General features: G+C 50.7%; 2 protein-coding genes across 2 annotated transcripts in view; one reads left to right on the top strand and one right to left on the bottom strand.

Moving 5' to 3' along the window:
• Positions 1–560: 560 nt before the first annotated feature.
• On the bottom strand, positions 561–12084 carry BRAT1 (BRCA1 associated ATM activator 1). Its single transcript, XM_084249495.1, has 13 exons — positions 11850–12084; positions 8304–8458; positions 6781–6928; positions 5649–6021; positions 5316–5435; positions 4211–4302; positions 3580–3698; positions 3181–3367; positions 2890–2963; positions 2161–2263; positions 1955–2053; positions 1609–1784; positions 561–1303 (listed from the first exon to the last, which is right to left on the bottom strand). Exons 1-13 carry the CDS (start codon positions 11974–11976, stop codon positions 605–607), a joined length of 2472 nt encoding a protein of 823 aa, XP_084105621.1. The 5' UTR covers positions 11977–12084; the 3' UTR covers positions 561–604.
• Positions 12085–16531: 4447 nt separating this feature from the next.
• The window catches only part of IQCE (IQ motif containing E), a gene marked incomplete at both ends in the record, with an annotated part of 34959 nt that continues 30919 nt past the window's right edge, over positions 16532–20571 (top strand). Inside the window, 3 exons of the mRNA XM_084250174.1 lie at positions 16532–16567; positions 18858–18905; positions 20063–20108. Coding sequence (XP_084106300.1) covers positions 16532–16567; positions 18858–18905; positions 20063–20108 — 130 coding nt within the window. The remainder of the gene's footprint in view (positions 16568–18857; positions 18906–20062; positions 20109–20571) is intronic.

Genomic DNA, 20571 nt, shown 5'->3' with positions numbered 1-20571 from the left:
GGCTGGGGTGGTGTACATTTTGCTTCCTGGGGCCTGGCCTGATCTCAAGTCCTCCTCATCCTGCCTGGTCAGTGTGAGGGGAGACTTTGAACTGCTCAGGGTGATCCTGGAAATTCAGAGGTTGGAACTCCCTGGTCTTGGTTGTACCTGGGACCACAATTGCAAGGGGCCAGAGTCCAAGGCCAGACACTTTCCAGTCTGCTGCTTGCTCTCTGACATGTGGGCATTCCTGGGGCACAGTGGAGTCCAAGTAGAGACCCCACACCCTTCATGTCCACAAAACACAAGCCTGCCCTGCAGAAGAATCCTTCCTCAGACACTTCTCTAAGCTCCACTAGGCCTGGGATCTACAGGTGAGCACTTCCAAAACACAGTGCTGACTCAGTGGCACTGTCAAAGACCATTTATTTTGAGTAGAAAATAAACCATGACTTTAAAAATACATCACAATGTGGAACTCTTTGATCTCTCTGGTCTTTCCTAGTCCCAATTTTCCTGGAGGATTCCCTATGCAGCCAGGCTGGCTGGAGCTCTCAGGATAACTGGGGCCTAAGGCAGGGATATGGTGCAGTGGGGTAGGCTGGGAAGTAGCCCCCAGGTCACCTCAGTAGCAGTCAGCCTCATTCTCCCCCAAGATGCCTGCGGTGGCCAGCATGTCCTGCAGCAGTGACTGAGGACTCTTCTCCACGTGGTCACTGCTCTCTGCCAGTGCCCCCCTAAGGCCCTCCAGGTCCAGAGATCTCAGCACAGCAAGCACAGCCTTAGGCTCCAGGTCCCCCAGGGACTGGCCCTGCTCACCTGCCTGCCATCTCTGCAGAGCAGCCTCCACAGCAGCCGTGTCAGGGTTGCTCCCCACCTCCTGTGGGTTATCACAGGGAGCAGTCTTGGCCCTCAGGAAAAGGAGGAGGTCACAGGACTTCTGGGCCACGGGTCGGTCACAGTCAAACAATGCACGAAAGGCAAACTCAAACAGCCGCACTCGGCAGAGAGACTGTAGGGCCTGGATCTGTGGGCCAGGTGGGGCCACCTTGGGAAGGGTTGCAGTGTAGGGACAATGAGCACCAGGCTGGCCCAGGATCTGCACCAGGAACACCAGTGCCAGCTCCAGGCCCTGGGCCCGGACTTCCCAATCCAGGTCTTGGCTTGCCACCTGGAGCACTCTGGTCACAAACTGCTCCAAGTCAGTGACCACATCAGCATGGCCATCCCTCAGCCACTCAGTGAAGACCTGCATGGCAGCCCGGCGAGGGAAGCCCTCTGAGTCAGCAGAGAGGATGTGCAGAAGCTCCATGAGCAGTCCTGTCTAGAAGACAGAGCACAGGGATGAGAGGGAACTAGGAGGGTCTTACGCCGAGACACAGTACTGCAGAGATAACCCTGTACGGCAAGGAGCAGGCTAAGTTGGCTTCATTACTGCTTAGCCTTATATTTGCAGATCTGTGAAATAGGGTTGACCACATCCAAGTGAGGGGGTGACAGGGGTGCTGGGAGGCTGAGCAAAAGAACACAGGGGAAGCACATGGCAGAGCCCTGGCCTTGCACCATTCACAACAGCAGACCCACTCCACCCCAGGTATCCGTCACACACAGTTCTGTGTTGCCTCCTACCTCCTGGCCCCATGGGTGCTCAGAGCTGGTGGGGGTGTTGTACAGCCCCCAACTAGAGAGCTGCCCCATGGTGGTTACTGCACTTGCGCGGACGTAGCTTTCAGGGTCTCTCAGGAGCTGGTTGGCAAGTTTGGGCACTTCTGAGGCAAGAAGCACGCGTCTGAAGTCAGCCTGCCCTGGGGATCAAGTGGCCACAACCAGCTGTGACCAAGGGCTGAGCCCGCAGCCTCCCCTCATGTTCCCCTGAGGGTTACCACAGTATTCCCAGTTCCCAAAGCCAACAGGAAGTGACCAGTGTGCTAAGGCCTGGCCAAACTGCCAGGCCACCCCCCATGTCCTCACTTACCTCCCCAGTGTCTGGTTATCTGGGTCAAGAACTCCAGGCTCGAGTCTCTCACCTCCCAGCAGGGGCTGCACAGGCGCTTCTGCAGCACAGGGAGCAGTTCTGGGGCAGGAGGGGCTACTCAGTGAGGCCCAGGTCCTCCCATCCAGCCTCCAGGTGCCTCCACCCTTGTGACTCCCAAAGTTTACCCCAGGAACAGCCAGGGTTACCTTTGAGGAACAGCTGGATAGGAAAGTCTAGATCACAATTGCTGGGGGTCATGGGTGAGCTCAGGAGCCACCCCATTGTGGCCTGGAAGGTCTTTTTCAGAACCTGAAATAGGCAGAGCAGAGCTGAGGGCCATGAGGGAGGGGCAAGCTGGACAACCTGCCCTGATCAGCTCCCATCAGCCCCTGTCACTTCTCCTGTGTCCCCTGCCCCTGCCCTGGGGCACAGCATGGGGACAGGGTACAGGGAAAGGAACAGTGACTTTGACCTTATGAGGCACAAGCATCTGGAGTTGGAAAAACTGGCATCCCAAACTCAGGGAGGAGGGGGTAGCCTCGCGAGGACACCCAAACTAGGGAAATGAGATTTCTATACTGAGACACAAGAAACTATCTGGGGCAGCTTTTTCACCAAGCCTGTCACCCAAATTTCCCACCGTCTACTTGGCAGTATGAGCATGAATGCTGCATCCACCAAAGCCTGATGGTGGGGAACAAGGACAGGGTGTTTTGCAGATGTTAAGAGTTTGGGCCCAAAGCACAGGAGCCTTCTGGCTCCAGTTGATAATTTCCTGCTTCCACAACCCAGTACAACCTAGTATTCCATCTTCACTGACTCTGGGCCCTAGCAAGCACTTCACAAAACAGCTCAGGCCCCACCTAGGGCCTGCAAGGGTTCCCCATTTCTGCTCCCCTTCTCCTCTCCCTTCCCCCTTGCACCCATGCCTGTACCGTGGGGCTGGAGTCAGGGCTCTGGAGATATTCCAGGAGAATGGCAAACACCTGTGTCACCAACTCTGGTGGGCCTGTGAGAGATGCAGATGAATGAGGAACACCAGTCCCTCACCCTTGACCTCCCCAGCACAGGAGGAAGCATGTTAATCCAAAGAGAGCAGAGGACAGATGGCGCTGACTCGGAGTCCCACCGCCCCAGGGATGAATGCAAGTCATCAGTCCCGCGTGGCTCTAGCAGAAGGCACAGGCATGACACCCAAGTTGTGCAAGAGAAATGTTCTCGCTCACCTGTTCCCTGAGACAGAGTCCCCAGGAAGTCCAGGGCTGCTCGCTGGACCCGGACACAGCCCACCAGGATGGCACAGAGGCGGCCCCCCACATCAGAGGTGGGGGCTGCTGAGCCATTGCAGAACCTCAATACTGTCACCACCGCTCCAAGGAGAGGCGCCTGGGGCCACGGCGAAGGACACTGAGGCTGGGGAAGAAGGGTTGTTCAGTGCAGGCTCAAAGGTCTCCTTCCAGGCTGCTGCCCCATGCTTCACTCTCCCTTTCAATCACTCCCTCTATCTAAACATCAGGAGCCCCCAGAGCTAGGCTTGAGTCAATACCTAGCCCCACTAAGGAGTTGGTCCTGGAGCCACTTTACCCATGGTCTGAGCTAACATGAGCAGCCAGGGCCACACCTACCAGTGGCTGCAGCAACTCCAGGTGGGCCAGAGTCCGGCACAGGAGACCCACATAGGCTGACTTGGAGGACAGAAGCACATCCATTGTCACTGAGTCACCCTCAGTCCCATCCAGCAAAGCTAGAGGCCAAACCAGAAACAACTCCCAGTGAGCGGGCATTTTCTATATGGCTACAATAGGTCTTCCCACCCCCATGCCAGCACCCCATGACAGAGACCAGGATTCTGACGGGAGGACTCTGAGGCTCAGAATGGGTGGCTGGAGCAGGGTGACATCAGACTGGCCAGAGACAGGCTCTAAACCTATCTGTAGGGCTTTCTAGCACCAGTGCCAGATCACGTGTCTGTCCTGGGTCAGGAAGCACCAACTACCAGAGTCTGCGATGGGGGTGAAAAGCCGTTGTTCTGGGGCCAGTCCAGATGATGCCCACCAGTGATGGCACAGCCCCATTAACTCTGGGGTAGAGACATAAAGGGCGAAGTCACACCTGGGATAATGCCCTGGTCACCTTCACTCTTATTTGGGGACAAGCCTGTTACTCTGCTATCCATCAGCTTATCCCAAGCCAGGGACATGTCCAGACCCAGGGTTCCGCCCTCCCACACCTGCCCAGACTTCCAAAATAGTATACCTGGGAGCCCAGGAGCCTGAGTTGTGGCTTTCAGGATACAGACGAGGGGCTGGAGGAGAACACCAAAGGCCTGGGCCCTCAGTGCCTGTTGGCTGGAGACAGAGGACACAGTGAGCACACCCCAGTATTGAGGCATGCTGGTTGCCCCACTAATGGCCCTAGCAAGTCTGGAGCAAAGGGCCTGGTACTGGGGATCTGGACACCCTCTGGACAAACAACTTCCCTGCAATATGTGGACTACTGGTGTAGACTCCTTGGGAGCTGCTAGAAAGCATCTCCCCAAGCCCCAAAGAATGAAGGCCTAGCCATACCCAACCCAATGGGCAGTGGCCATAGGGACTGAGGTCCCCTCCTTCCAGGGGCATTCTAGTGATTCATCTCTGGTTCAGTTGAGCTATCCTTTTCAACGTTCTGGAAGCACCTGTCCCAAGTGCATGGGCTGGGATTGGGTAGGAGACGATGCCAGCACAGAGCTGTCCTTCCCCCAGGCTAGCCACTCACCCATCATTTTCCCTTTGGACTGCTCCCTCTCTCTGAACATTGGGAGAACCTGGAGCCCAGAGAGGGCCTACATTGCATTCCTAGTCCCTCTGCAAAGTGGGTCCTGGGGCAACTTTCACCCTTAATCTTGGCCAACATGACCACCTAGAACCCTGGAAGGCTTTCCTCATTCTTCCTCCCTCCCTTCCAGGAAGCTGTCCACAGTGCCCCTGTTCACCAGCCCCTCCCCCACCCATAGCGAATGGCCCCTAACACCCACCCTGGTGTGCGCACAGGGTGATGGCCCAAAATCCACAAGCTACGGTTGCTAAGGAGGGGGATAGAGAGCAGCAGAGTAAGGGGTCCTGGGTTTGACCAAACCCACTCTGAGTAGAGCATCTCCAAGAGTTGCTTTTTCTCTGGGGAGCCAGAGAATTAAGTAGAATAAAGTATGTCACTAAAGAGAAAACAGAAGCCACAGCCTATAGCACTGTCTTGATGACATGTCTGCACTGCCTCTGACTGTTCTCTGGTCTCAGAAGGTTCTTGGGAAGTTCCCTGCTTATGATGGCCATACTGGAGACCATTTTACCTGCACTTGCACAAAATAAACCCCAATCCTTACCAGTCCTGCAGTTTCAGGATCCCCAAAGCCAGAGGCCCTGCATGTGTAGGGTTCAGGTGGCTCAGTGTCTGTGCCAGTATCTCCCACAGGCCACAGTCTGATGAACTCAATACAGGAGAACTGCAGGAGACACAGAAAGAGAACATTATCCCTCTACCCCACACCGAAGTCCCTAGGGTGCCCAGTGGGGCTACAAGGCCTGAGGCTGGTGTACCCAGCTAAGACAGAGGGTCTTTCCTAAGTCTGTGGGCTTTCAGAACCCCTCTGGGTTTGGACTGTTCCCAGTTGCACTCCCACTCCCATGTGCCCCCAGTTGTGCCCCCGGGACCTGACCGGGCCACGCTGAGGAGAAGGTCCACCAGCGAGTGTGCGGCCGGGACAGGGTCTTTCTCAAGCAGACAGGTCACAAGGGGACTCAGCTGCACCCAAAGGACTTCGGCCCATGGACTGTGGCAGTGCCCAAAAGTGGTAGTCAGGACATTCAGGGCCTGTGTGATCCTTGGAGGAACCATCGAGCGCAAGGACTCTTCAATGTGACCCACGATCTTCTGGGCACACGGCGGCCAGTCGGCAGTCTGTGGGCTAGGATGCTCCCCAGGTAGGCTGCGCATTGACAGAGCAAGGATGTGCACCAGGAGCTGGCTGGCTGCCGAGGCCACAAACAGGCTGGGGTCTCCCTGAAGGGAGAAGATGGTATCAACAGCACCTTGGGGAGGGGATGAGGGGTGGAGAAGACAGGGGTCAGAGGAACAGTCTGATGTAGCCACCAGAGACTACATCACTGAGGGACTTGTCACCAGACTCAGGAAAAGACTTAAAAATAGCACATTCAGGAAGCCCCATTCCCGCCCTCCCCCAGGCTCAGAGTTGAGGAGTCAGAAAAAAGGCTTTCTGGGCCTCCCCGTGGCACAGCAGTTGAGCACTGGGTTGCGAGGCTGCCTGTGGCCTCTGCGGCACAGGTTTGATTCCCGGCCGCTGGGTGAGGGTCCCACATGGCATGCGGACCTCTCCTGCCACCCGCTGCTCCCCTCAGCAGTGTACTTTGGTCCTTCTGCCTGTTCTGCTCCCCGCTCTGGCTCTGGTGAATTCTCTCACCCTCCCGCACTTCTGACTGTACCTGGTGCTTGTATAAATAAATCAATCTTTAAAAAAAAAAGAAAAGAAAAAAGGCTTTCCAAGGCCCCTGGCACCATCTCCTCCTGCTTGAAACCATGGAGGTTTGGAGTCTTTCTGATTAGTTTCAAAGCCTCCCAGTGGCCTGACTTGGCTGCCATACAAGTCACAGGTGTGACCCTCAAGAGGCGTTTGCCCTTCCTGGTGTGATGCATGTATTCCTCACAACAGCCTTATGATTATCACTCACTTCCACAGATGAGAGGAGGCCCAGCAAGGTATAGTGATTTCCCTGGGGTCACACAGCAGTGAGCACGACAAGGCCAGAGGCTGAAAGCAGAAAGACACTCACCACAGTTGGCCAGGAAGTGTAGGGCACTGGGGTGCTGGGCCAGGGAGCGCAGGCCCTGGATCCAGCCACTGCGCACACCAGGGGCAGTCCAGGCTGCTTGGCCCAGGGGGCCTGCCTCTCCAAAGAGGCCAGGCAGCAACTCCCCCTGCTGGGAAGCAGAGAAGGAAGTGATTACCTGGGCATGTTCCCAGAGACAAGCAGCACAGATGACTTTCCTGTTACTCAGGGCTGGCAGAGGCACTTCTCTGGGGAACTTTCTCACAAGCTGCTGCTACAACGTGCCCGTGGGCAGGTGTGCTTGGGAGGTGGCAGGTAGACCACTGCAGGTCAGTGGCAGTCATGGCTGCTCATTCTGCCTCCCAGTGGCAGTACTCCAGGGGAAGAGTTGGGTTTTAAATGAAGGTTCATAACCCTGTTACAGTTCACTTCAGGAATTCTCCCAACATTACTATCACTTTACCTCCAAGGCCTACCTCTGCCAATGACAGCAGTTCAAAGACCCCAACCTCTCTATAGCCTGCTCAACTCCAAGGCTTAGCATGTGGGGTCTTCCAGGGTACGTACCCTCCTTCAGGGGAGGTCCTATCCTATCTGTCCTCACCTGTCCAAACTCTACAACCCAGCTCCAAGCCCACAACATGGAGATGACTGCTCCTCAGTCCCCGACAGTTTATGAATTTCACAGTACCATTATACATTTCTCATATTTCTTACCACACACATAAGATTTGTGTTGGCCACTAGATTTCAGTAGAGAACCTGGTGCTGCCTATTATTAACAGACCCTCATGGGTGTAGTTATTCACTCTGAGTTTTACTTGTCTTGACTCTAACAATGGAGGTCAGAGCCTTGCCTAGTCCAAGCCATTGGGTATCCTGTTCAGCTACAGCCCCACCTTCAAGGGATGAAACCCTCTACTCACCTTGGACTCCAGAATAAAGGACCATGGGATCACAAAGACATACTTTCAATTACTCAAGGATGAAGAGTCTAACTCTACAGTGACCCAGAGGCTCTAAGAGGTGGTTGCTGCCTTTAGCTCACAGGGGAGGCCCTCTGTGGAATCTGCTATGACCTAAAGGGCCTCCCCTAAACCCCACCAAAGTCATAGCTAGTTCACAATGGGAGGGTACAAAGGCTCAGCCTTGAGTAGACTGTCTGCATGTCCTGGGTCTTGTTAATCTTCATAACTGCCAAGTCCAAACAAGACAGGTATGATTCTTATCTCTGTCATAAGGAGAAATCAAGGCTTAGGGGGTTTGTGACCTTGGGCAAGATCATCCAGCAGTTGAGTGACAAAGAGTAAACCTAGTCCTGTCTTAATCCAATAAGCTCATCCCTTTGCCCCAACATCATTCCTGGTGAATTTTCAAAGGGGGGTTATACTCAGGCATAAAATCTTGCAGTACAAGCCACGTTTCAAAGTCTCAGGGGCTATGACGGCCACCACCACATATGCACTACAGGAGAAGCAGCAGTGCACCTCTTGGTGGGTCGCTCAGGGGGCAGGGACCAGGCTCACCTGAAGATACTGGAAGCAGTCTTCCTGGGCTGCAAATACTCCTGTGAGGCGGAGTGAGAAGGAGAGGACTCTGGAGTGAAGGTCAAGGGGTTTCAGCATATGGAATAGCAGCTCTACCAGGCAAGGATTCTCCTGTAATAACAAAAGACTGGACCCTGGAGATGGCCCAGTGGGGAAGCATGTCACTTGGGCAGAGCACTACGTGTCCCCCTAAGGGATGGTTCTTCCAGCAACTCCCAGGTCACTCTGCTCTCAAGCAGTGAGATTTAGCAGTCTCACTGGGAGGAACTGTTTGCAGCAAAGGGTTCATAACTTCAATTCAATTAGGGGGGACAAACCAGAAAGCAACCTCAACAATGGGGAAAGGACATAGACAGGAAATATGAATGGCCAGCAAATCTGAAAAATATATACTGTCTAGTTGATTATGAAAAAGAAACGCAAACTTCTACTTTTACTTCTCAAATGGATCTTTTTATCTTAAACTGAGAGAACTGGATGCAAAGAAATATAATGGATGGGTATTCGTTTCCAGACCTGGCATCCAAAATTTCTATACCTAACTACACTGTTGTTCAAAAGCGCACTCACAAGGAAGAAAGACATTTTGAGGCAAAGCTGGGACAAGCCCTTGCTAAAAGAACTACTAAAACTATCAATAAGAAAGAAAATGAGTAAAGAAGAGAGAAGAAGCAAAGAGACCAATAAATTTAAATTTAAAACAGGACTGACTTTACCAATTAAAAAACTTCTGGGGACCTCCCTGGTGGCACAGGGGTTAAAGACGGCACTGTCGGGCTGTCACCAGCCACTGCATCACAAGTTCGATCCCAGGCCAGCCAGGGGGCAACCCACATGGCATAGCAATAGCAGGCTTCTCCTGTCTACTAAATAAGATTAACATTACACAGACAATTATACTATGTTAAAAGTATGTGGAGGTAATGTGCTCTAAGGACTTTATTTAGAGATGAACAGAGGATAGACAATTCTAACTTTTGATGTTTAAAATCCAGTTTGGTTAACCACTAATGAACATAAATGGAATGCATGACTTCAAAAACCAGAAGAAAAATGAACAAAACAAAAGCTCTAGCAATCAAATGGAGGGGTGGAAAGTAACAAAGACAAAGACAAGGCATGGAAAATGTTAAAAATATATATAGTGAAAATAGTTTCAAACAGAAAAGTAATCTCAACAAATGAAAAATACAAAAGAGCTCTCAGATGAAAATAAGACCCAAAGACTTCCAATCTACTGTTTACAAGAAGAAATGAAAAGTGACAACACAGAAAGCTGAGGAAAAAAGAAATAAAAAAAAGGCAGGGTGAGCAAACTCTAATTTTAAATGGTGGGACAGCAAGAGTAACAGAGCCAACTTTAAAGCAAAGCTCATTATGGTGCTTTTAAAAGAAAACCACTGTCCAAGGAGACAAAGCCCAGGAAGATATAATGCACATACCTAACCCACCTGAAAGTAAACAGAACAAAAAGGGCAGAATTTCAAAAAAAAAGTATGGGATTTTTACACAGCTCTCAGAAACAATTAAGCAAACAAATAGGCAAGAAAAGCAGGATTAAATAACATGAACTAAGGTATAAGTAGTAAAGTAAGTAGGCAGTGACTGCTAGTGGGTACCAGGTTTCCTTGGGGGAAGAGGGATGAAACTGTTGCAAATTAGATTGTGGTCATGGCTGTACAACCCAGTCAATTTAAAATGTCACTGAATTGTACATGTTAAATTGATCAATTGCGTAGTACATAAATTATATCTCAAATAAACTGTTTAGAAAGAATTGAAAAAATTTTACTACAAATTGTAGGTTGAGGACCCTACATCAGGATCTTACAAACACCCAACATAGCACCATACAGGGAAATCTACAGAGCATATGCAAAATTTGCCTGTGTACTATTCCACAACAAAGGCCTCAACAGGGACCTCCCTGGTGGCCTAGAGATTAAGTCTCAGTCCTACCACCACGAAGGCCCACCACTGTGGCCTGAGTTCAGCCAGGGACCTCTCCTGTTTCGCCTGCTGTTCCCCTTAGCAGGGTATTTCAGTAGATCTTCCGGTTCTGCTCCCCAATGTCTCTGGTGAATCCTCACACACACATACACTCCCCCAACATACCTCTGACCTAAACCCCAGTTCTTCTATACAAAAATATTTAAAAATAAATAAATAAAAATCTTTTTTAAAAAAAGTCTCATCTACTAAATCTGGATGAATATTTTTTCAAAAGTATCAAAATATAGGTATTTCTTAACTCCATGAAATAAATTAGAAACCAATAATAAAAAGAATGAAAAAAATTTTTTAATCTAAAGGATGCTCTTTGAAATAATTTATTAGTGAAGAAAAATAACACTGAAAAGCTACAGTATCTGGAACCAAATTATTATTATTTTTTTAAGATTTATTTATTTATTTATACAAGCACTGGGTACAGTCAGAAGAGCGGGAGGGTGAGAGAATTCACCAGAGCCAGAGCGGGGAGCAGAACAGGCAGAAGGACCAAAGTACACTGCTGAGGGGAGCAACTGGCGGCAGGAGAGGTCCGCGCGCCATGTGGAACCCTCCTCTGGTGGCCAGGGAGCAGCCAGGGATCAAACCGGCGCTGCAGAGGCTGCAGGCAGCTTCACAAGCCAGCGCTCAACCACTGCGCCACCGGGGAGGCCCTCTGGAACTAAATTATAATGAAAGCAGTACATAATGAAACTTGCAGGATACAGCTGAAGTTACACTTTCAGAAAAATTGTAGCCTTGAATGCAAATATTAGGAAACAAGAAAAACCTATTATTCATCTTGAAGACTAACACAAACAAGATAAACCAAGGAAAATAACAAGTAGCAGAAATTAATGACATGGACTCTACCCTAAAGTAATTATCAGTCAAGAGCACAGTTAGATGAGATTTATGTGCAAGGAATGCCACTATGGCATTATTTACAATCACAAACTTTACAAACACAAGCATCTAACAATAGTGGAGTGACTGTATACATTATGATCCACTCATACGGTAAATGACATAAAGTCAATAAAATCCATGTGTTTCATGGGGAAAACACCCACTATAATGGTAAGTGAGTAAAAGCATGACACCAAATGGCATTTACAGTGCAAAATGATTTTTATAAGAAAATAATGTGTTAGAGAAAAAGGCTGGGAGTAAAATTGTTAATGATGGCTTAATTTTCCTCTTTGCTCCTTTGTATTGTTCAAGTCATAAACAGAAAGAAAAAAAAAACTGATTTCTTAAAACAAACAAAATAATGCAATGAGAACAACAAAATATGTGTCCTTATCCTCCGCAGCCACCCAGCATGAACTGGACAGGAGGTCTGAATCACAGCTGAATCAGCTAAGGACTTCCAGCTTGAGTTCTCCTGGTCACTCCCCAGGTTTGAGCTTGATGTGTCCCAATTAGTCAAGGGAGTCTTTGGGTCGTGAAAGGAAGCCTCCTGCACCTTGTCCCATACTCTGCATATTACCCTTGGTTTCTGGGGAAAGTCAACAACAGCACCCTCGTGCTTACCTGCTTCAGTTACCGTTTTAAACCAATCCAGCAGCTTTTCCAAACAGGTGTCATCTGCCACTGGCTGCCTGGGGTCGGCCAGAAGGGCACAGAGGGGTGGGAGTAACCTGGAGCACTCTGGATCCATGGTGACGCCAGGGGACCCTGCAAATAAAATGTCAAGGCCAGACCACAATGCGGGTCCTAGTAACAGGGTGGCCCCAGGCCCACTCAAGCACCAGAACTTTCATCTCAGGCCAAGGGTGAAGAACCTGATCCTTAGAGGGAAGCTTCCAGCCGCCCAAATGGACACAAAGCCTCAACCTGGTTGGAGCTGTGAGTCCAGGCCATAGGGCTGGAAGAGTTTGGTGTAAACCAGAGGCCTTAGGAGCTCAAAGAATGCTAACTTTGGACATTGCTGGAGAGGAACACTATGAAGCTCACCTAGGCTACCAGGTGGGCCACAATGTGTGTGTGTAGGGGGGGAAGAGGGGGTGCGTGCATCCTGGAGTCAGCCACAAATACAGGGGTAGGAAAGCCTCAGTCACACAGAAGTGTCTGCCCCTCCCGGGATCGGTGTGTGCGTGTGTGCGTGTCAGCAGTGTGCCCAGAGGTCCAGGTTCTCTGTCCAGTGCCAGTCCCTCCTCGGCGTGGGTGTGCATCTGCGTGCAGGGTCCAGCAGGGGATGCGGTGCCCTGCAGTCAGGGTGGCCTCGCAGGCGTTAAGGGTAATAAGGGCAGTCAGTGACTCTATCATGGGGAGGTCGGCCCCTTGGGCTGGAGTTGACTGTCCCAGCCGACTGACCGTCAGTCCAACCCCGGCGAGCTTAGGGCCCCGTGGAAGGAGCGCTCCCTGCGGTTCCGAGTCAGGTGGCTCTGTGCGCCCGGGTCACCAGAACGTCCAGAAGGGTTTCACGCCGCTCCCCGGCTGCTCCCCTGGCCGCCGGCCCCTCACCCCACGCCCCGACTCGTCAGGACCTATGACCGCGACTCCCTCCCACGGCGCGCGCCACACTGGCAGGGTTCCGTGGGCTGTGGAGGCCCAGCTCCTGCCGCCTCAGGTCCCGCCCCGGACCGCGCCACCTTCTGGGTCTGCAGGGAACCGAGGACGAGACGGTGGGTGCGGGGTACGGTGAACGCTCCCCTGGAGGTCACGGAGAACTTAGAGTCCGCAGACATTAAGGATGAGCTCAAACTGAGAGAGGGTGGGGACAGGCAGCGGCTAACCCGGTCGCCCCAGGCCACCACCCCATTACCTCAGTGGTACCTGCCCAGGCGTCCGGGAGCATGGCGCCTGGGGGCGGGGCTCCCTGCGGAAGGGGCGGGGACTATTCCGGAAGGGGCGTGGTTTCCCCGGCCAAGGGAGGGGGGAGCTGGGAGGGCTGCACGTGCCAGCAAAAGGAGTCATTGAGTATGTGAGGCTCAAATGAGTCAGTATCTGTAAATTTGATTGAAATAGTGGCCCTGTTCCAAAGGCTTCCACCAGCATCGCACCTTGCTTTATTTTCCAGCTCTCTGACATTTATTATCTATGAGAATATTCCATATCCAGAATGTAAGCCTTCTGGGGCCGGGCTCTGCCGTGTTCTCGGCTCTGTCTCAATGCCTTGGAGAGGGTCTGGCACATGCCTGACTCTCTAGGGCGCTCCGTTGAATGAGCCTGAGATTACGGGTTTTTTCAAGATTTTAGGGGATACACGAGGAAGTAGTGGATTTCCCCTGGGTATTAAATTGAACCGGAAACTTAAAAAATAGTGCTTTTTATGGGGGAACCACTTTGGACAATCACTTCTCTGATCCTCAACCTCTATCATTGAAATCCCCAATAACTAAGTGGTCGTTTTGTTAGGGGGAAAGGATGTCCTGAGATAATCTCATACAGGCTTTGTGGACTCCACCCCCACTCCAGACTAAAGCCATCAGGACATTGGGAAAGACAAATCCCATCACCACCAAGGGGAGGGTGGCTGGGACCTGAGGGTGGAGTTGGGCAGCCAGGTTGGATATAAAAACCAAACACGTGGGCCTTGCTCTCTCTCTGGCTCGCGATCGCTCGCCTCCCGGCTTCACCGCTCCTGGCTGGCGGCCAGCTCTCAGAGCGCCATTTTGGGATTCCTGACCGGCGGATCGGGTAGGACTCATTTAAAACTTTGTCTCCCGCTTTTCTCCCAGAGCTGTACATTTCCTCATTTCCCCTTCCCTTGTAAATAAACCTTTTATTAACCTTTCACGTGTGCCTGCAGTAGAGCATTGATAAGTCCTTTTAAGCGCGCGGGTGAGGACCCACAGTCAGGCACCCCGTTTTGTATCGGGGTTGCTCTACAACAGTTTCAAGTAACCCTAGATGAGCAGCGTAAAGAAGTTTCTAGGTATCGCATACCGTAAAATGCCCATCTCACTATATGTCAAGTTATCTTTATAACCCACTGAATTCCCTTGCATCAGAGAAGTCTAAATTAGGAACCAGAACATATGGTAAATCCTCTACCCGACAGCACTCAGGAAGCAAGGCAGAGAAGGAACTCCAGTGAGTAAAGTAGATCATTTTCGAACAAATACTATTTCACTATTTCAAACACCATTCAAGTAATCAAAGTAGCAGCAAAGTGTTATTTGATAGGTTCTGTTTCTTGAGGAGTTACCAAGTGCCAGGCACTGAGGTAAATTTGATTTCTGTTATTTCCTTTGATGCTAACAAAGGCCCTGAAACTGTCTTCTTTCTGTATCAAGGAAACAGGTTGTTCAAGACTCTGACTCCTGAGCACTACCAGGCTTAGTCTTCCTTGCTTGTGGAGGGACAACCTCTAACCATGATACGGGTCACTCACTTTGTTGTACACATGAGAAAATCGAGGAAAAGAGGTTTGTGGATCTGTGGAAGGTGGTGGGGCCAGAACTAGAACACTCATCACTTGCCCCAGCATTCCTTCTACTACACTAGGCTATCCTAGTGGGAGCATCCATTTGTTCCTCACCAGAAAGCAATAACACTCACATTGCATCTGCTTTGGAACAGGGCCACTATTTCAAGCAAATTTACAGATACCGACTCATTTGATCCTCACGGCAATCCTTTTCTCTGCTTCATATGATCCTGAAGAAACGGAGAAGCTACTCAACTCCAGCATATTCATTGACTGAGTATCTGGCATGTGTCAGACCCTCTCCAAGGCATTGAGATACAGCCGTGAACATGGCAGAGCCTGGTCCCAAAAGGCTTACATTCTGGATATGGAATATTCTTGTAGATAATAAATGTCAGAGAGCTGAAAAATAAAACAAGGCGAGATGCTGGCCTATATGAAGAGAAAGAGCAAATCATACTTCCCAAGAATACAGTCATGCATAACTTAACGTTCCTATCAGGTGGTCCCAACAAGTTATACCTTAACAGCCTAGGTGTGTAATAGGCTGTACCATCTAGATTTGTATAAGCACCCTCTGTGACTTTTGTACAAGGAGGAAATGAACTAATAGGGCATTTTCCAGAATGTTTTCTCGTCTTTAGCAACACTTGGCTGTAATTTAAATTGAAAGCTTCTATTTTTTGAAGTGCCACCCAAGATTGTCATGATACTGTAACAGGGTGGTCCCCAGGAAAGGGGGAGGTTCCCTGCCCCACCCAAGGAAGGGTGGAGCTGAGCAGGAAGAGGAGAAGCTGAAGAAGAGACTGAGGAAGGAAGCAGGATGGAGCCAGGAGACCTGGAGGAGGCGCATGGAGCCTAGAGACACGTGAAGAAGCTGCGCTTGTCTTTTGGTCGTGGACTGGGTGACACAGATGTGGGTGAGACCCATGGAGAAGTGACCATGGCAGCTTTTATCTTGATGTTGATTTTGCTCTTTTCCTTCCGGGCTTGTCCGGTTGTTTGTGACCCTTTGCTGTGGGTCCCCACTGGAAGATGCTTTAGACTTGTAGCAGGCTTTGGGGCTTTGCTCTGGGCCGATCCCATATGGATGGACTTTTACCCACGAGGGGATGGGTAACTTTGGGTGCTTGATTTAGAAACTAGACTCTTTGCCTTACCTGTATTGTTTCCTAGTTTTATTAAAGTTCCTTCCCATTAAAGTCTCCTATGTTTTGTGTTGATGCGGCGGATGGCAGAACCCATTTACAATAGGCAGGTTTGCGGGGTTTGGGCTGCCCCTCTCCCTGTCCTATAACAATACATGCTAAGCACAGCACAGCCTCTCATTTGTTTCTTGCCCTGTGGCTACATGAGAACCCCAGCGAAGGAGATGAGGTCAAGGAAGACAGTTTTCTGAATGTCAGGAGCTTGTGACAGCGCAGAAGCCCTTGGTCCTTTCAAGGTTATCAATTTCCTGCTCGGTGACTAGCGCACAAGCCTGTTGTGTACCATCCACGAGTGAAAAAAAAAAAAAAAAAAAAGCCGAGCTCCCTACACTGTAAAACGCAGTGCACTGAGAAACCAGCGGGCTCCGGCCCCGCCCGGCGCTGGGCTCACGACTCCCGGCGCCCTGCCTGCAGGCCCGGCGGTGTCTCTGCGCACGCGCGCAGCCGCCGGGTTTGCCGGGCGCCGGCCACATCCGGGACTCGGCGCGCCGCCGCGCGGTTGCTATGGCAGCAGGGTCGCGGCCCGGCGCGCGGGAGGGCCGAGAGGCTGCTGGCTGCGGGGAGCAAGTGGAGCCTCAAAGCCGGACCAGCGCGCCTGTAACTCCGAGGTGCGGTCGGGGACCGCCTCCGCCATGTCGCTGGACACCGCGGAGCGGGCCTCGGAGACGGTAAGTGGAGCGGGGGGTCGCGGGGAGGGGCCGGGCCTCCTTTCCCCTGCCCGTTGCCCGCCGCCTGCGGGGCCCGCCGCGGGCCGGAGGAAGGAGGCGCACGGCCCGCGGCCGCCGGTGACAGCTGCCATTATTGTTACCGCATAAGAGCGGACCTCCCGTCCCCACCCGCGTGCTGCTGGCGGGGCCTCTGCGTCCCTCGCCCGGCCTCCAGCAGCCTCGGGATCCTGCTTGCCCTTGCACGGACCCCCTTTCCAGGAAGCCTTCCCGGACTCCGCGTCCTCGTCGCCCGGCGCCTGAGGGGCTGGGCGGGTGCCGAGCCTGCGACACGGCCGCCAGGTGACGGAGCTCCCTGCGTAAGTGCCCACCACCCTATGCCTTAAGGGCTAGGGGTGTCCTCGAGTTCTGTCCTGTGACAACCGAGGGAATTGTTGGAACCATCCCCGGGCTGTGGGTGGAAGCCCTGGGCTCTGGGAGCAGGCCTTGCCATCACTGATGGGAGAGGACTTCCTGGAGGATGTGCTGCCCAGGTTTACTCCCTAGAGCGAAGGGAAACGTGCCTCTTTACCAAGCCATTTTGGAAAGGTCCTCTTGGCTGGAGGTATAAGCGTGAATAAGTTGCATTCCCAAAGGGGCAGGACAAGGCAATAAACAGATCATTAAGATCTGAAAGTGATAGAATCTGTGCAGAAAATAAAACATGCCATATGAGAGAGATGGGTTAGGGAGGAGGGCTGCTGTGGATTGGATGCCAGGACTAACCATCCTGTGGAGTTCACACTTATAAGGAGGAGGCAGTCTGATTCTAATCTAAGAGCAGAGGGACGCCTGGTACTAAGGTCCAGGAGTGGAAATGGCTGTGCTGTCAAAGCTTGCTGGGTTTCCTATGGGGTGGGCGGGTATGGAAGCCAGGGGAGCATGGCCCTGAGTGGAAGTAGAAGAGTGGGCATGGGCCTGATTCCGGAGAACCTTGCGGACCCTGGAAAGAGATTGATTTTTATTCAGGGAATAGTGGGTAGGCTTTGGAGGGTGTCAGAGAGAGAGAACTTCCTTCTCACAAACTCATGGAGACCACTGTATATGTGGGCTGTACAGAGCTCACCTGGAGTAGGAGTTCAGTGCTGCGAACCTCTTGGAGCACTGAAATGTCCTACTTGTTCCTGAAGGCACGGAGTCCTGTCTCTGAAAGGCCTGACAGCTTTGGGGCTTCACTACACTGACATCTGTTACTGCTCCTTCAACTTTCAAAAGTAACTTCATGCATTGTGACTATAAAAATAATTCATGTTCATTAGAGAACATTTGGAACATTAATTATCCAAAATCTAGCCACAAGCAGAAAACTACAATTAATGTTTGGTACATTTTCTTCCAATCTTTTTTCCAAGCATCTTTTTTCCTTATATTTTGTTTTTCAATTGAGATCGTATTTACATTGTTTTGTAACTTTTACCATTTTGTTTGTTTGTTTTTTATAACTTGTTACCATTTCATTTATCCACATGTTTTTTAAGAACATGATTATAAAACCTTGAACCCAAGGAGGGCACCCATATTTTATTCATCCATCTCCCTGCTTTTATTATTTTTATTTTCTGCTATTAGAAATGATGCTGCTATAAATGCTCTTGCCCATATAAGCATCTGTTAAGCACCTTGTACATGACAGGATCTGAGGACCCCCCCAAAAAAAATAAATCCCAGTGTCTTGGTCTCAAGTCTCAGTCTTTTGAAAGTGAACACAGGCTTATTTGTGGCTTTCCTGCTGAGTTTGGATCTGTTTTAAACCTCTGGTCTCCCCAGCTCCCCAAGTCCCGTGGAATAGAGCTGCCCCTGGACCTGCTGGTGGGCCTTTAAAGAGCACTTCCTGTCTGCCAGGGAGCTCCTGTGCCACAGGTGGAAGCTGACCATAGTGCTGAGCCAGAACCGCCGTGGAATACAGCCATGGGTTCCTTGTGCTTTGATGGAAAGATGATTAAGGGAACATTTAAACAGTGAAAAGTGAAAGGCTTGTGAAGAATTGTTTCTTTATCCAAAGTACACGTGATTCTGTGGATACATTGTTGCTAAATATAGCAACAGATATGGATCCAACTCTATTAATGTCCCCCGCCCCTCCCTTCCGAAGATGACCCAAGCAGACTTGCTGCTGTCTGCTCTGATGTCCTGAGTCCCCCACTCTGGGCTTCTGCTTTAGCTGCTGTGAATGGGCCATCTTCACTTTCTAAGTGTGACTATTGGAAGCCAAGTAGGTGCCTTAAAGTTTCAGTGTTTTCATCTCTTCTTCTAGGGAGATGACAGTCTATCCGCTATTACCTTTGACTCTGACTTTGAGACGGTGAGTATGATGGGGGCCAGCAGCTTATCTGGCCTTCACACATGACCCTCATAGTTGCACAGCTGGTCAGTCCCCAAACATGCTATATTACAGCTGGAATGCAAATTCTAAACACTACTTATATTGGAAAAGTTTCAAACCCTTAGTGGGATTTAAGTAAATGTGATTATCATTTTAAAACTGTGTACCTGAGCAGGGTATAAGGAGATTGCAAATTCTTATCTTGTATCGAGTATGGGCCTATACTCCCCACACCCCCAACCTCCAGTCCTGATACATAAGGGGATGGCAACATTGTCAAAAGTGACTTGGCAGCTGTGGCTCTACTGGGACTGATGGCCTCATCCCTGGACCAGATGGAAGAAACAGGTAGAAGACAGAGCTGCTGACTATACTTGCAGTAAAAAGAGCAGAGGTAGCTTCATGTATCTCCTGGCATAGGGAATTCTAGCCAAACACATAGCTCTGAGGGAATCTGGTAGAACGGTCTCGATTCCAATTCAACGCTGTGAACTCAAGGGAGAACATCATTGTCTGAGGTGAGGGACCTCAAAGAATCAAGAATCTTCCCTCAACACCACTAAGACTCTGGGCCTGAGGTGCTCCCTAGAGAAGTAGGAAAACAAACCAAATCCCAGGTAGAGTTCAGACAACATAGTCATAGTATCACTGTGTCTGATGGAAGGGAAGTAAGAGGCCCTCTGTCCTGTGTGAAAGAGGTGGGGATGCAAGCTGACTGTGTCCTGCTTGTGCTGTTCTGCAGGCTTTCCTCTGTGGGGTTTGCATTTGACTTATTCATAGGGGTTGCATCTTGGTGTACCTGGCCTGGTGAACCATGAGGACACTGGGTGTTCAGAGATATGCCTTTGCGTGGTATCCACACAGTGGATTTAGACTCACCATATCCTCCATCTTTCATGATCAGGTTGCACTAGGAGAGCCAGCGAGCCCCAGCTCAATCTAGCGTGCTATCCATCACATGTCCAGGGGGACCTCATGTGTTGCTAGTTTTGCTCCAGACATTCCAGCATCCTCTCTCATTGCTCTTACACCACCCCAATCCCTTCTGAACATGCCTGTGCTTCACAATTGGGACTGTTGTGACTGCTCAAGAAGGTGCAGCATGCTTTATTCACATGCTTTCTTCATTCTTTCAGAAAGCAAAAAGGAAAAGTTTCCACAAACCTCTTCCCACATCACCAAGTAAGTATGACCAGGCCCTCAAATTTCCACAGTTTAACTCAGAAAATGGCTTTTAGAAACAGTCCTTCCCTGATGTCCTAAGAGAAAGATCTAGAATGTTTTTGTTTTTGAACAGTTAGGGCTATTGAGACACAACACCCATACCAGTTAGCTCCATTTGGCATTGGGATCTTGGGAGCACATGCTCCTGGGGTCACTTCCCCCATATTCCCATTGGGAGGTGGCCTCACTGGGGCCTGCGGCCCCTGACCGATCATCTTTCTACCAAGCTTTCCATAGGACACAACACAGTGCCTCTTGGTCTTTTGCATCTTTAACCTCAGGATTTGTTCCTTATGGCTGAAAGCAGCTCATCTGGGCACTGTACTGAGAAAGTGTAGATATTCCAGGACCAGGGTGAAAGTTAGTTTTTCCCATTTGTGGTGGCCCTGGGCTGCTTTTGCTGGCAAGATTCTTCCATTCC

This window comes from Talpa europaea (assembly GCF_964194135.1).
Source record: "Talpa europaea genome assembly, chromosome: 12".
NCBI classification, from domain to species: domain Eukaryota; kingdom Metazoa; phylum Chordata; class Mammalia; order Eulipotyphla; family Talpidae; genus Talpa; species Talpa europaea.
The sequence above is the reverse complement of the archived record's forward strand: the minus strand, read 5'-3'. Positions and strand labels throughout refer to the sequence as shown.

Bases quoted from the DNA above. Each gene is read 5' to 3' on its own strand.
- BRAT1 (XM_084249495.1), bottom strand. From the start codon at position 11,976: ATGGATCCAGAGTGCTCCAGGTTACTCCCACCCCTCTGTGCCCTTCTG. The intron at 5,436-5,648 runs GTCAGGTCCCGG...TGTCTCCTGCAG, and splicing joins CTTCTCCTCAGCGTGGCCCG to TTCTCCTGTATTGAGTTCAT. The intron at 3,368-3,579 runs GTAGGTGTGGCC...CTTCTTCCCCAG, and splicing joins TGGAGTTGCTGCAGCCACTG to CCTCAGTGTCCTTCGCCGTG.